The sequence below is a fragment of the Nestor notabilis genome, unplaced genomic scaffold (genome assembly GCF_000696875.1).
Source record: "Nestor notabilis isolate BGI_N333 unplaced genomic scaffold, ASM69687v1 scaffold787, whole genome shotgun sequence".
In the NCBI taxonomy this organism is placed as follows: domain Eukaryota; kingdom Metazoa; phylum Chordata; class Aves; order Psittaciformes; family Psittacidae; genus Nestor; species Nestor notabilis.
In genome coordinates, this window is record NW_009936672.1 from 15812 (window position 1) to 29947 (window position 14136).

Below are 14136 nucleotides of genomic sequence, written 5' to 3' on the forward strand. Positions count from 1 at the left end.
CTTGTTCCTACATGCTGCTCCTTATTTTCAGTTTTGCATCTGAATAAGGTGACATTTGGGACTTCAGACTGCCAGCCCAAGGAAGTAAAACAAACAGATAAATAATAATCATAGAATCATAGAATGGTTTGGGTTGGAAAGGACCTTATGATCATCCAGTTCCAACTCCTCTGCCATGGGCAGGGACACCTCACACTAAACCACATCGCCCAAGGCTCTGTCCAGCCTGGCCTTGAACACTGCCAGGGATGGAGCATTCACAACTTCTTTGGGCAACCTGTTCCAGTACCTCACCACCCTCACAGGGAAGAACTGCTTCTTTATACGTAACCTGAACTTCCCTGTTTCCCCATCTCTCAAGCTCATGAGATGTATGTGGTTTCACAGTTTTAGGGGTTTAATTCATGACTACTGAACTGTGGGAATTATTCAAAAATCTAGATCATTCTTGAAGTTCATTTTGGAATTTCATCTTCTTTTTCAATATCCTTTCAAAGCATGGACTTTAACGCACATCTGGACTGTCTTCTGGTAATACTCTGTCCAATGCCATATAATGGTAATGCCAAACAGTTTCTATACCAAATTTTCTCCTGATAGATTCAAGAATCACCTTATTTTTCTTAACTTCACCATATTCTCTCTCTTAACTCTGTCATTGCATCAAAAGTCCATGTTCAAGTATGTTTCTCACTTCTTCCCTCTTTTCCCTACATCCCAAGGATATTCCCACATAGTACTTTACCGTAAGTCCTTTATGTATCCCTGCACAGATATTGGTCAGTCCACTAGGAATTGTAGGCAAAAACTGCACAAGCTTTTGGCGTGCCTCATCATTGGTTATTTGTTGCAAAGGAGCTCTTTCAATGGCATCAGAGTCAAATGTGACAATTGCAACCCAGGAGCTGGTTTCAACAACATGGAGCAGGTACTGCTCTGCAGCAATACGGAGGTTTTCAATGCGGTTGTGCTGTATGTGAGAAAAACCCATCCTTAGAATGCACTCTCTTCTGAAAAGCTGTGACTATGAACAGAAAGCAGGATTTACTGATGTCAGGTTGTAATTAAAAACTATCTGCCTTAAGGTAACTCATGTGTATGCTCAGTTCTAGAAGAGAGGAGATGCAAAACATGTTCTGGTATTGTGAAAGCGCAGCAAATTGCAGCTTCCAAGAAAGATGTAACCTGGCAAAGTCCATCTTCTGATGTTACAACTTCATTCCTAATCAAGATTTTGGTCACTCTTTATTGGTTTTGATAGCATGATGGCAATGCAAAAGGACAAAACCTACGATGCATGAGCAGTAGATTAGTCTAGAGACTTAAGTATTTTGAAAATAGAAACAATATTAAAGTAAAATTATGGCTATTTTAAATGCAAATATTTGAAGGGATTACTGAAAAGTTGTATTTTAAGACATTTATCACAGAGGTTTGAAGTCTATTAATAAATCATAACACAGCTGCCTTACCCAGATAATATTGCCATCTTTCTACAAATGGTCCGATATATACAGCTTTATAAAAGTATCAAGATATTTACGGAAATAAGCATATATTCAGGGATGTTTACTAAACCTTGCATCCATAAACCAGCTCAGTATCTCATGCCATAGGAAGTTGTGAAAGAATAAACCTATGCAAAGTTTTATGGCAAAAAAAGGAAAAATAACCCCAGCTCTGTTAAAATAACATAACATTACCTTTAGTTACATTCTTGATTCCAAAGAGCAATATTGTAAAGAGGAAAGAACATCTAATTTATTGATGTATTATGACCTACATATTTACTTTAAAATTTAGAATCATTCATAACAAAAATACAGTGTGGAACTCCATCTATGATATATTGCTGCTTGGAAGAAATGCAAGGGCATTTTCATTCCAGGTCTGGAACAAAGGAAGGAAAGGATATGAAACTGATATTTGACAAGAAAAGAAAGACCATGTCTGCCCTACAACTCTCAATACTTTCAAGTGATAGCTTGTAGGATTTTTTGCTAAAAATTGCTTATAAAATGCATGTTCTTACCATTCTCATGCTCCCAGATATATCCAGTACTAAAGAAATTGCTCTGTCTTGGGCTTGCAGTAGGCTGAAGGTAGTCTCATGGGGGGGTGCAGAAGTATTTAGAACAGTCGAGTTGCGAAAGTCAACAGATTCCATAATTACTTCCCATGTACTTTTGTGGTTGCATATCTTATTCTGCATATTTGGAGCCTCACTATTGTGAGTGTTTTGATCACAAAATTCAACCACCTGGAAAGTCGGATTGAAGCCGATAATAATGCTGAAGCCAACAGTATAAGCATAAGAAAATATTTCAGAAAATAAGAAGTTTGTGGTGAGGTACAGGACAAATGGAGGTGTTCTTCTCCACTGAACGTACTCTGTGCCGTGGTGCCTGGCCAGCCAGGATCTTAGAAGAGGCAAGAGAAGAAAGTGCTCCCGAAGAACTTACCTCAGATTCTATGTAAGCACCAGCATGTTGTGAGATGCAGAAAGAAAGCATTTTGTCTGTGAGTACTGAGATCCTTGAGTGACTGCTTCGTGGAGGTCCTACTAGATTTAAGCCTGCTAACATAGATATTGTGGCTGAATAGCATGGAGGTTCAAGTTAGCAACCTGAATATTTAACCAACCTCTTGGGTTAAACCGGTGGTCTTGGACTGGTTCATGTAAGTTTTCTTGAGCTGAATAAGGAAATATGCAAAAGATACAAAGTCAAGACTTTGAGAGAAGCAGGAACTAATCTTTTAGATGTCTCAGCATGGCCATGGCATACTGCTAAGGGAAGACCATGACCTATCATTGTGAGTTAACCATGGAGGGCAGGTTAAGTACCACACTTCCTCCCCTTCCCCAGTAGGATGGGGGAAGAGGAAAGGAGGAATAAAAGCAAGAAGACTTTAGTATCAAGATAAAACAAAAGAAAACAAGAAAGAAGTTGTTTAATAAAAGAAGGATAAGTGAAAGAAAAGAAACAAAATAAGCGATGCAAAGGCAATCTCTTACCACATCCCATGAGTAGACCAATGCCCAGCCAGCTCAGGAGCATAGGATGGCTAAGCCTCCTAAAACCCCTTCTCTTCCATTTATTGCTGGGCATAACTCTATATGGTATAGAATATCTCTGAGGGTAGTTAGGGTCATCTGCCTGGTTGTGTCCCCTTACAGCCTACTGCGCACCCCCCAGTCTATTCACTAGTAGGGGCACAGTGAGAAAGAGAAGGCCTTGATGCTGTTCAGCTAAAGCTAGAACATTAGTGTGTTAGTGGTACTCTTTTGGTCAAAAATCTAAACCACAGATCCATTTGATCCATTATGAAGAAAATTATTGTATCCTAACCAGGCCCAGTACACCCATAAAGTTCTTGGAAAGAGCTTGCCCAAAGAAATAAGGTCGATAGCTGGAGGAATTATGATCCCATACCACAGAAACCTAGCCTGCAAGGAGACTGTCCATCTTGGTAACCCCTATCCCAAACAGTGAAGCTGGCATGAGGAGGCCTGCCTGGTTGTCCTGGCTATTTTCAAGACAAGTGGGCTGCTGCTTCCCTGTTAAGGATAGACAGACCAGATTGCTCTGCAATGGAGTGTAATAGAGCTAACCAGGTAACACAGTTCACGTACCAGTTTTCATAAGGAGTGATCAAAAACTACAATTATCTTAAGGACATAGCAGTTGGCAAGAATGCGTCACTTTTATGCCTGTTGACCTGATTTTCCGAACACGGAGCAAGAAGGATGCTGAGGCTGCTGTACATCTCTCCCTTATTGACAGGAATCAGCTGTCAAACAATTTCTAGTAGCTCCTTTGTCTTCCATTTTGAGCAGATTTCAATAGAACTGGTAGCAACTTCCACAGTCTTTGGAATTAATTAAAGAAGCACCTGACTGATCATTCTCCCCAGCAGAAATTACTGGCTAGACCCTGAATGTTACTAAACTCTAAGTCCAGAAAGGTATAGTAATACTTACAGGATGTGCGTATTGCATGTACATAACAGAACATGAGATATTTTGTCGTATATCTGGAATAAATACACATCCTTTTTCATACAGCTGACCATCATATCTACAGCTTCTTGGCTTACATATGTCACCGCTGCAGTTTTGGAAAACAGGAATACCAGTCACACCAGCTGGACAGCTAAGGGAAGAGAAGATAAGCAGGGCTGGTTAAGAACCCATACATATAGTCTGTAACTGGTTATTTATTTGAATTTTGGCTGCCCAAAGCCAAATTGCTGTTGACACAGCACTGCACTAGACACTGCACAAGTCCACAGGTAGGCTATCTCTTTGTCTGGCAAGGTCCTTAAACTAATCTAGAAATAGTTAAAATCATAAAACACTTGTGGTCCTTCATGATCTTCCTTGTAATAATCATAGGCTATGCAGGAAAGACATCCTGCTAGGAATTGCAATACAAAAGACTGTATTGGTATGCCTGAGCTAGGAAAAAAGGCAAGCCTGAACTAGTTCTCTACATCCATTCAGTTATTGTCCCTCTTTATAGAAACTGTTTGAAATCACAGTGGTTTCAGTAGGCAGTTTCAGTGCTGATGATAACTGCTTTTTAATAAAACCAGGCCAAATAAGAACGAAACAAATAGTGGCTGAAGTCTGCAGTTGCTCACAGAGCAAAAGATTGTCCAGCGCTCATCTCCTGAACGTGTTACAAAACAACACCAAAGGCAGCTGTGGTTTTCTGGGCTGCAGAGCAGGCAGTAGATGTTGCTGGCTACGCATCTTTTAATCACACAAGCAGGTTGTGGACACTCTATAAAGTTCAGACTCAACGCAGATGACAAACATAATGAAAAGGTTCTTGAAATATTTAAACCCAAGTAATGTAAAAGCAGAAATATGAAAAAAATACTACCTTGTTGCTTTAACAGTTGCTTTTTCAGACACATAAAAAGGCATGTCACTACTATATTCATCAAACACCCCCCACCGATAGTGAGCCCATTCGTGGACAAAAACTCGACCTGTTGAAATAGAACAGCACATGAACATTCTAAATAAAACTGTTTAAAAGCTGCTCAATGTTTTACTTAGACTTTTGAACAATTTAATAGAGGAAGATTGTGGAATATTTGCTAATTAAAGAATAACCATTTAAAGTTTTCAAAGGGATGAGCAACTTCTGGGTAATGGTGAGAGTTGATGATCTTAAAGGTCTTTTCCAGCCTAGTTGATTCTATGATTCTTATGGATCCAGTGTTTGAATATTTAACTTCAGACACTTCATAGGTATTTACTACTTCTGAAAAATATGTCTCTCAGAGGTTTTTTCATTTTAACAAGCAAATTGAATTATCCATATTCATTATTCACTGAGGAAAATCTTAGCTTTTTTGTATGAGCAGTAAAACAGGCAATTAAATTAAATAGTAGTATTACCTTTTTCTCCATAAACCTTAGTCAAATTTTCCTTTAACAGGAAGTTTGGTGGGAAATGAATGTACCGTCCTTTCACCTTACATCCTTCATACTGTAAGGTATAAGGTTCATCTACGTGTTTCAGGTAATAGTCTGCTATGATGACATCTGCCTGAAAAAGTAAGACCAAAGTTATACATGACATAGGTGTAGAGAAGAGTTGGGTTATCCTTGTTGAATAAATTCAGTCCTGCAATTCCTTTTACCCTACAAACTCTCTCAACAATTTTGAGTAAGAACTTCCAAAGTTAGTCCTAGATTTTGCTGTGATTTGTCATGTAGCCTTGTCAGTCTAGCTTTTCCTTGTTCTAATCATAAAAAGTTCTCTAAATCATACCTGATTATATGATTCTGTTTTTATTCTTGAATAGTTGGTATTTCTCCTCCATGTTTTAGGAATTATAATTTTTACAGACTTGAAGAAAAATCGATGTTTTGTCATTGCAAACAAGTGATTAGAAGCATTTTTAATCATGTTCTAGGGAATGAAAGAAAACAAAATATCAACATTAGTATTAAACATTTGACTGTACATGCAATGAATAATTGAGCCTTATCAACAAACAGCAGTGCAGTAAAGTAGAAGTACATAGCACAAGACTAAGAAAATGTTACAATCTTGGCTAAGAAAAGAATAACCAAAAAAGCTCAGGACTAAGCTGTAATTCTTGGAATCTCTCAGCAGTTCTATAATCCTGCTTTTAGTCAGAGATTGCGATCAAACTCCCATTCTAGCCTTCATGTGAGATGAAAACTACTAAATACAAGGATTTTAGCCTTAAATTCATCCTAGCCTGACAGCACATGTGGGTAAGATTCAGCATTGCACCTGCTTTTCATTTGTCTGACCAATGTAATTTTTTTCCTCAAATTCACTGTTTCCCATTTCTTCTTATTTGTATGATGGCTACTATATGCTGCCATGACTTTCCTTTCCTCTTGCTCTTTCACCGCTTCTCTTGGAGTACAGGCACCAGAAAAAGCTTTCTCTTTCTTTATTTTTCTCTCCACTAACAACCAGGTGTTCAGTGAGAAAAAAACAATCAGGAAGGAGGGAACTGAAATCTGTCCCATAGGCTTTTCATCATCTAAGAAACAAGCTCAGACAAGAGGCTTTGGAATCAAGTATCCATGTTATATGTACATAGAAGTCAGCTAAAGGAGATTTCTTGAAGAGATTCAGCTTGCCTGGACTGAGAGTGATAGTGAGTGCTAACCCATGAGAAGTTAAGCAGTAATGGGACATGCCAATTCAGCTGTCCCCATGCAAGCCCTTGCTTGCTCTGCAAATGGAATAGAGCAGTTTGAGTAGCTCAAGGGAACTGAAAGAATGGTGTAAAAGCAAGTCTCATAAGGTCAGCTCTAATGTGAATTTAGTATGTGGCAGGTATCTTACAGTAACAGTAACCATCACTCATACACTTCTACCCTAAAACACACTCAGTGGTTTGTTCCTTAATGAAAATAGAGCGATCTAAACTCTACTTACTCTTAAAAATGGGGACAACCAGTAACTGATGGTAAAAAGCAATCAGATCCACTTTTACTCCATGTAAAACTCTTCTCACAGATAAAAGAAATCTGGAAATGTTAAAAATTTTATGGTATCCGTCGTACTTGATCTTAGGGATGACATGGGACTGATATAATCCTACATCAGGTCTAGTAGGCATTAGAAATACTGCAGAACTTGGACATTTGTCAGAAGTGTCCTGTTCAGCAGGTTTGCTCTAAAGTGGTTTCGCTTTCTGGAAAACAAGTCCTTTGCCTTGAGACCTGGCCACCATTCCATGGCGAATTTATCCATTGAGGCAGCTACATGGATTGGAATAAAACTTAAGCTCAGAAATGCCACTAAACCTAACCTCTTTTTCTTGGTTGGTTTGGGGTTTTTTCTCATTTAACAGAACATTGTAAGACATGCTACCTAATGAAAGAACGGTAGTATAATCAATGGCTATTAAACAAGCATTAGTAAGACATTCAGGTAAACACAATTTGGAAAGCTGCTTAAAGGAATCTCACTCTGCCTCCCAACGGAGGTATTACAGCATTGTCTGAGGGCATTAGTGCTCTTAGTAGTGACAACATATGGCAAGGCAAATTAGAAATTCCTATTTTAGTAACTATGGGATTGATCCATGATTAATTCAAAACAACAAGAAAAAACACTATTGACAAGAGTGAGAGCTGGACCTGATTCATGCTACTTTCCAAGCAGAAAAGTCAAGTCACAACTGCCAGGGAACGAAGCATATAAACTCAAATGTTCTTACCATTGTGTTTCGGATTATGTTGACATCTTCTGGCACCTGGGGATTAATTGCAACAACCAAATCCTCATAGCCATTCTCATTTAGCCATACCACAGAATCTATCAGGTGCAAGAGCTGAAGAGATAGCAAAAATATCAGACTCTGAATCAGCCCCATTACTTGTCCCTGCCTGGGAGATTCTTGGATAGAAAAACGATGGCTTATCAGTCGTATTTATATGACTGCCTGTAACACAAGAAGACTATGTTATGATAACCCGGAATAGTTCACCTCCCCCATCCGAGTATGCAGAGTCCCAGGCACGTCTTATCTTCTTGTTACAGCAGCTGGGGTAGTTTGGTTCTTCCCATCTGACTACGCAGAGTCCCAAGCGTGTCTTATCTTGTTGTCACAGTAACCCAGTGTCATCCGCTTTCCCCCATTGCATGGCCATCAGCGTGACAGCCAGCTGTAGATCTCAGCATTCAGACAACAGGACCTGCATTACATCAGTGAGTTTACTAATGAGCCAAACAGCACACCTCATATGCATGATGTGTTAACCAGCCAAGTTTTACTATCCACCCCTGTGGTGCTTTCCCTTAAGCTCCACTCCCAAGCAGGTCCCCACTTTGATTAATGTCAGTGTCCTGGGGCTCCCACTGTGGTAACACTCCACTTCCCATAAAGCCAAAGCTTTCACTCCCTGAGGGATTCACACCTTCTCTTCACTCTGAACACTGCCTTTGTGTTGAAAAGAGGTGCAACAGTTTGCAAGAAGACTGATGTCTTCTATGCAAGTACAGTTGTATCAGATATGTTGGCTGCGTTTAGTTATGTGTTAATTTTACAAGAAAATAGTTCATATTTTATTGTGAAGTAAAAAAACCCAATTCAATTTTCTTATGCCTCTTCAGGTGATCTGTGCTCTGCTATTTATTTCGTAAAAGAGAAATAATTGCAAAAGCACACTTGGAATTTCCTCGGGAAAAATCTGAACAATGTAATAATTATGTAATGCAGAATTGAAACAATAGAAAAAAAACCCTAAGATTAGATCAGTGAGACAGTAAAATGCTGATAAATTCTATACTTGGGATGTAAAATCTCACATTTTAAATGGCATTGTTTGCCTTTAGATGAATAACCAGATTACTCTGTGTGGCTCTCCCATGTCTCATCATCCTTCACTTCATACTTGAAGAAACTTGTCCAGAAGGGACTTTATATTTTACTCCAATTCCTTGTTAAAGTATTTCACCCCAAACCCTGATTCACTATCCGTTGAGAAATGTCTATTAGATGATGACTCCCTACCAGACATTTCTTGACATCTCTCAGCTAGGTAGTTCCTAATTTCTGTAGGAGGTGCTTGGTTAATCCCGCATAGCACTATATTTGGAACTGGGCTATCACACAGTAGTCAGTTCACAAATATCTCATGATATAGCTGTATTGTTAGTTAAATTCATAATTTCATTAAAATAAAAATGGAATGAATGTGCTACTGATTGACACTGGTTGTATTTTCATCCTTTAATTCATTATTGATGGAATTCTGTATAAATAATTTCCTGAGGCAGTCCATGATAAAATTACATTATCATCTTTTATTATGGCATCAAAATCAATAGTTTTACATGGAATCACATGAGCTTTAGATCCCAATAGTACTGCAGACATTATGAAGGAGCCTCCTGCAGCTGTTCTCTGGAAACCTCCTCTTCTAATATGAATATCATTTTTAATAACTGATGGGTTCATCTTGATTTTACCTAAAGCAGTAAAAAATGCAGATTAATCTTGACTATAAGCATACTCTTGTAGTAAGTATGCAGGTGACCTGAACTACACCTCATCTATATGGTTTTAAATCTGAAAAATCCATTAACCTAAATTGAGCACAACAATTTCTACTGCAATAGCTATTTCTTTAGACTTTCAAGAGTGCTGATTACTAAGAAAGCCAATATTAAATTGAAGTAACTGTTACTTGTTATAAAATAATTACAGGAGAGTTTAATTTACTAAAACTTCCACAGTTTTTAATTTAAGATGACTGATTATAGTACTTCAGTTAATAGACCTACAGTTATTCTTTCCACCAGTAAAACACAAATCCTGCCTATCTGTATTACATAGATACTGCTCTATTATAGAGTTCACAGTCTACTTTAAATATTCTTCAGGAGGATACTGACTTTCCAGGTTTTGAAAAGCTTTTAGTTGGGCCGTTGTTGCTCTAATGCTACTGCTAGTATTTATAGAGGGACTTGATGTATACAGGTGCTGGAATACATAACTGTATCATTTTCTCTGCATTACTTCATGTTTTCTACACAACCTGGTATAGACATGGCATGACTCCATAGTCATAGTTCTGTTAGCTTGGATGTGAACATTCAGGCTCTATCTGCTTCTATCAGGGAAAGCAAACAAGTACTTGGAATAGATCCCATCATTCTTAACAACATTAGAACCTAGATATAAAAATGACATAAATTAACATCAAACAAAAATGGTTACATTTATTATGCTTTTTAGATTAATTTATCTAGAAAATAAGAATAACAGGAAAATTAATCTCTGATATGGTGAGGCACTGGAATGGGTTGTCCAAGGAAGTGGTGAATGCTCCATACCTGGCAGCGTTCAAGGCCAAGATGGACAGAGCCTTCGTGGCATGGTCTAATGTGAGACGTCCCTGCTCACAGCAGGGGCTTGGAACTAGATGATCTTAAGGTCCTTTCCAGCCCAAACCATTCTATGATTCTATGATATGCAGCCTGTGCAGCTCCTGGTTTTGGTGGTATGTTAAAGCTCTTAGAGACAACTGCAGTCTGAAGTAAGATGTCTTTTTGTACTGTGTTTTAACTCAAGGAAATGCAAATTTCTTAACAAAATCATCTGTTATTTCATTAGAAGCTAAAGAACAGACGATTTTCAAAATCAGTCCAGTTTTTAATTACTTCCTATGTGCTTCTATAGTCACATATTCAATTCTGCAGATTGGGTTCTGACTATGCTCATTTCAGAATTCAGCCACGTATGACGATAAACAAATAGGCAAAAATCAGAAGTAAGCAGCAGAAGAGTAACAAATAAAACCAGGGATGAAAATAAACCTTCACTGCTGATTTAGATAGTTGAGACATCAGCTGATGGTAAACTTCATTTTACATTAATAACAGTATGCATTACAGTTGTTTACTTACATAAAGATTGAAATAAATGTTACATTTCAAAAAGGAGGATAAAGCAAATTTTGTAAGAGAATGTTTCATCAAAAGAAATCTGTTCTTACGTGTTTATACATACAGATTATAAGCTTTGCATATATATTATTGATGATTCTGCAGTTTGATTTCATTCAGGAATAAATGCAAAGCCTTCCTCAAAAAGCCACGTTAGCCTATTAACAACACAATGTCCTTCAGTGCAGGATTTTTTTTTTTCACAGATGTAGATGCTAGTAAGATCAGAAGAACACCTGAGGATAAAACAGAATATATTTCCACTTAAAAACCCTATCTGATAACCAGAAGCACCAAACCCCAATCCTGTCCCTAAGCATGAAGGATGCCCAAGTGGAACTGGCGCAGGGTGCAGAGGGCTGCAGCCCCATGCATAGGAGGGCAAAGTGGGTTCCTGCCAGGCTCCCTCCTCCCCAGCTGTCTCTGCCCCAGGAGCAGCCTCCCACTGGGCTCTGATGCCCAGCTTCCTCCTGGTTTCCCAGCATGGGATGCATCAGGGCCTTTCTGGCCCATCTCTCTCTGCCAGAAAGTAGCTGCCAAAATCCTGAGAGCTGGAGCCCACCAGTGCCCCATGTGGGGCTGACCTCTGCAAAGGCACAGACAGGCTGTGCTAACCATAGGCAAGTTAGGTCAGCCCTCCCTCCATGGAAAAGCAGGAGTAGCTATAGGGACTGCTGCTGCTCCCACAGAGAGTATCCAGGACTGGTGAACCCACAGGCTACTAGGGCTTGGGCAGAGGTTTGGTAAACCTAAGAGCATCTTCCCTGAGCAGCACCCTGGACAACCAGCTGGGGATGGGATCCCTGCTGATACACAGGGAGAACAGCTTGATGTTTGTTATGGTGTGTTACATCCACCCAGGCTTCCGCTCACCATTCCAGCTGGCCACATAAAGCACTTCCAATAAACTTCCCATTTTCCTGTAAGTATTGTTTGTGTCCTGCTAACTGCAGCCGTCCGTCCGCTCCACCCATGCACAAAAGGGTCTCTGCCTCCACTCCCTGCAAGGCAGAATTTCCAGGGCTACAGGTTAATGGCCTGTCACTGATATGAGAGAGTATCTGGCCAGATAAAGAATCATGCCATCCAAAAATCTGTCTAAAATTGAAGTTACGTGTTTGACTGTGCCCCTTTTTCTTGGAAAGGAATTTTTGTAAGTAAACTATATTTAGACAAACAAATTATCTTAATCTTGAAAGTACAATGTGCTCCCCATTGTTCCTCCCCTTTTGTTTGGAATGCTACTTTGTAATGTGTCCTCTTGCTCTTTCTTCTGTCCTCAAGGTCTCTATCACATAGCCCAAGTCTTGAACACACTCCTGTAGTACCTGTCCCAGTTCTGGGACCTTACCAGGCTCTCTGGTCATTTTCCGGTGTAGCAAAGGGGCTGTAGCCATTTAGGAACTGGAGCAAGCAGTTTTGCAGCAGATGCACATCCTAAAGAGGGGGAACAAACAGGGTTCATGTTCACCCCCTGAGTTGCTCTGCACAAGGGAGAAAGTCTAAATTGAGTAATGAATGCAAGTGGATTTAAGGACTGCTTAGTAAAAGAGAAATAAATTAAAGCTAGTTTTCCCTCCTTTGAAGATCTAAAGTCTTCTGCAAGCAGCTCAGTGTCTGACTGAGCTGGAAGTGATTCACATGAAAATGAGGAGTGACACCAGTGCGATTGGATTTATGGTGAAGAATTAGCAATGCCAAATCTGACCCAGGCAGGTCAATACATGTACATAATAAGGGAAGTTCTGCATCACCTCAGCTGCTATAACTTGCATCTGGGGTAAGGTGTTCCCAAAAATCCTTGGCTAAAGCCTAAGACGACCAATGCTGAATCAGCAATCTCCATATGAAGGACACCCAGACCTGCTGCCGTGTAAAATTCCCTGCTACTAGTGTGGCGTCCCTGCTACTTCTCTGTATCTTGGAATTGACTTATATTTCTTTCACGCCTTAAGTGGGTGCAGAAACACCCACTGCTGCTCTTTGAACAGCAGAGATGATCTACTGCTCAAGTCTGTGCAAAGAGATTAGGCTCCTTGAGTGGGTGATTTTGGGGAACTCCACAGCACTACAGCATTATAACTGCAAGTGGCAGCTCATCCCAGAGCCCGCTACCTCTGTGCACTACAGAGCGAAGGACTTTTGTGTCTACTTTCGTGCTTGAGAAGGTAGCATGCTGCAACATGGAGTGGAAGATGCTGAGAAACAGGCCAGGGAAGTAGCAAAACCCACCATACCTATTATACAAGAGTGTATGGGAAGAAATGTCATTGTTCCACCTCTGCTGGATATATATTTCTATGTAAGGCAGTGACTATCTAAGGATTGCTGAGAGAAGGAAATTCTGATCAGTATTGAGGTGCATAAAAGGGTGGGGAAAGAACAGCACATAAAGAGGGTCACAGCAAATCTGCTGCGTTTGTGAGACTTTTGTGCTATCAGGCTATTGCTAAAATTAAACAATGAACAGAGAAAGGCGTTGGAGACTTGAATTTCTGACAAAGAAATGAAAAGTTCCTTTAAAGCAGATAAAGTCATGAACCATGACAAACACTGAGCAGAGTTCCTGTGGTATCTAAAGAAGCCTCTCTCCAGCACTCATCTTTTATTAAGGCTTGTAATCATGCCATTGTGGAACTGTGTCATATTTCCTTTAATTATTTTCCACTCTATGGATTGTGCCAGTCATTAAAATGTGGTTTTGAGGACTGAAACTTGTGATTCATTCTCTGTTTGTGAGATACAGAGCGCAATGCTACTTATCATGCAAGTTATCCTCACCAATGGATAGTGGTTGCTTTATTACATAAACAATCATCACGTTTTTAGATAATTGCAACAATTTGTTGCTTTCTTTTTAAATTAAGTCAATCATGTAGCAATTTCTGAGAAGCTGGAATGAAGAATTGTGTTTGAGCTCACTATGAGAGACCAAAGCCACAGCTCACAAACTGTGGTGCTAAAGCAAAGGTCTGGCCAAGGTGGTTAGTTCACAGTTCATGGCTACTATAGAGAACAAAACATTAAGCACCTGAAAAGACACGATCTCCCTTGTCATTCAGGTACAAACAGGTACTCACTCCAGAATGGATAATGGAGAAAAAAAGAAGGCTGAAATTTAGCCTTTGATTTGTATTACTGTGCACACATCATAGAATCACAGAATGGTTTGGGT

At 39.5% G+C, this 14136-nt stretch overlaps 1 protein-coding gene across 1 annotated transcript in view; it reads right to left on the bottom strand.

The window, feature by feature from the left end:
• The window catches only part of LOC104408740 (epithelial chloride channel protein-like), a 17226-nt gene extending 9342 nt beyond the window's left edge, over window positions 1–7884 (bottom strand). The window contains exons 1-7 of the mRNA XM_010018440.1: window positions 7729–7884; window positions 5790–5930; window positions 5414–5564; window positions 4890–4998; window positions 3983–4154; window positions 2033–2260; window positions 746–970 (exon numbers count right to left, since the gene is read on the bottom strand). Of these exons, the coding sequence (XP_010016742.1) occupies window positions 746–970; window positions 2033–2260; window positions 3983–4154; window positions 4890–4998; window positions 5414–5564; window positions 5790–5930; window positions 7729–7884 (1182 nt within the window). The remainder of the gene's footprint in view (window positions 1–745; window positions 971–2032; window positions 2261–3982; window positions 4155–4889; window positions 4999–5413; window positions 5565–5789; window positions 5931–7728) is intronic.
• Between the last annotated feature and the right edge of the window lie 6252 nt (window positions 7885–14136).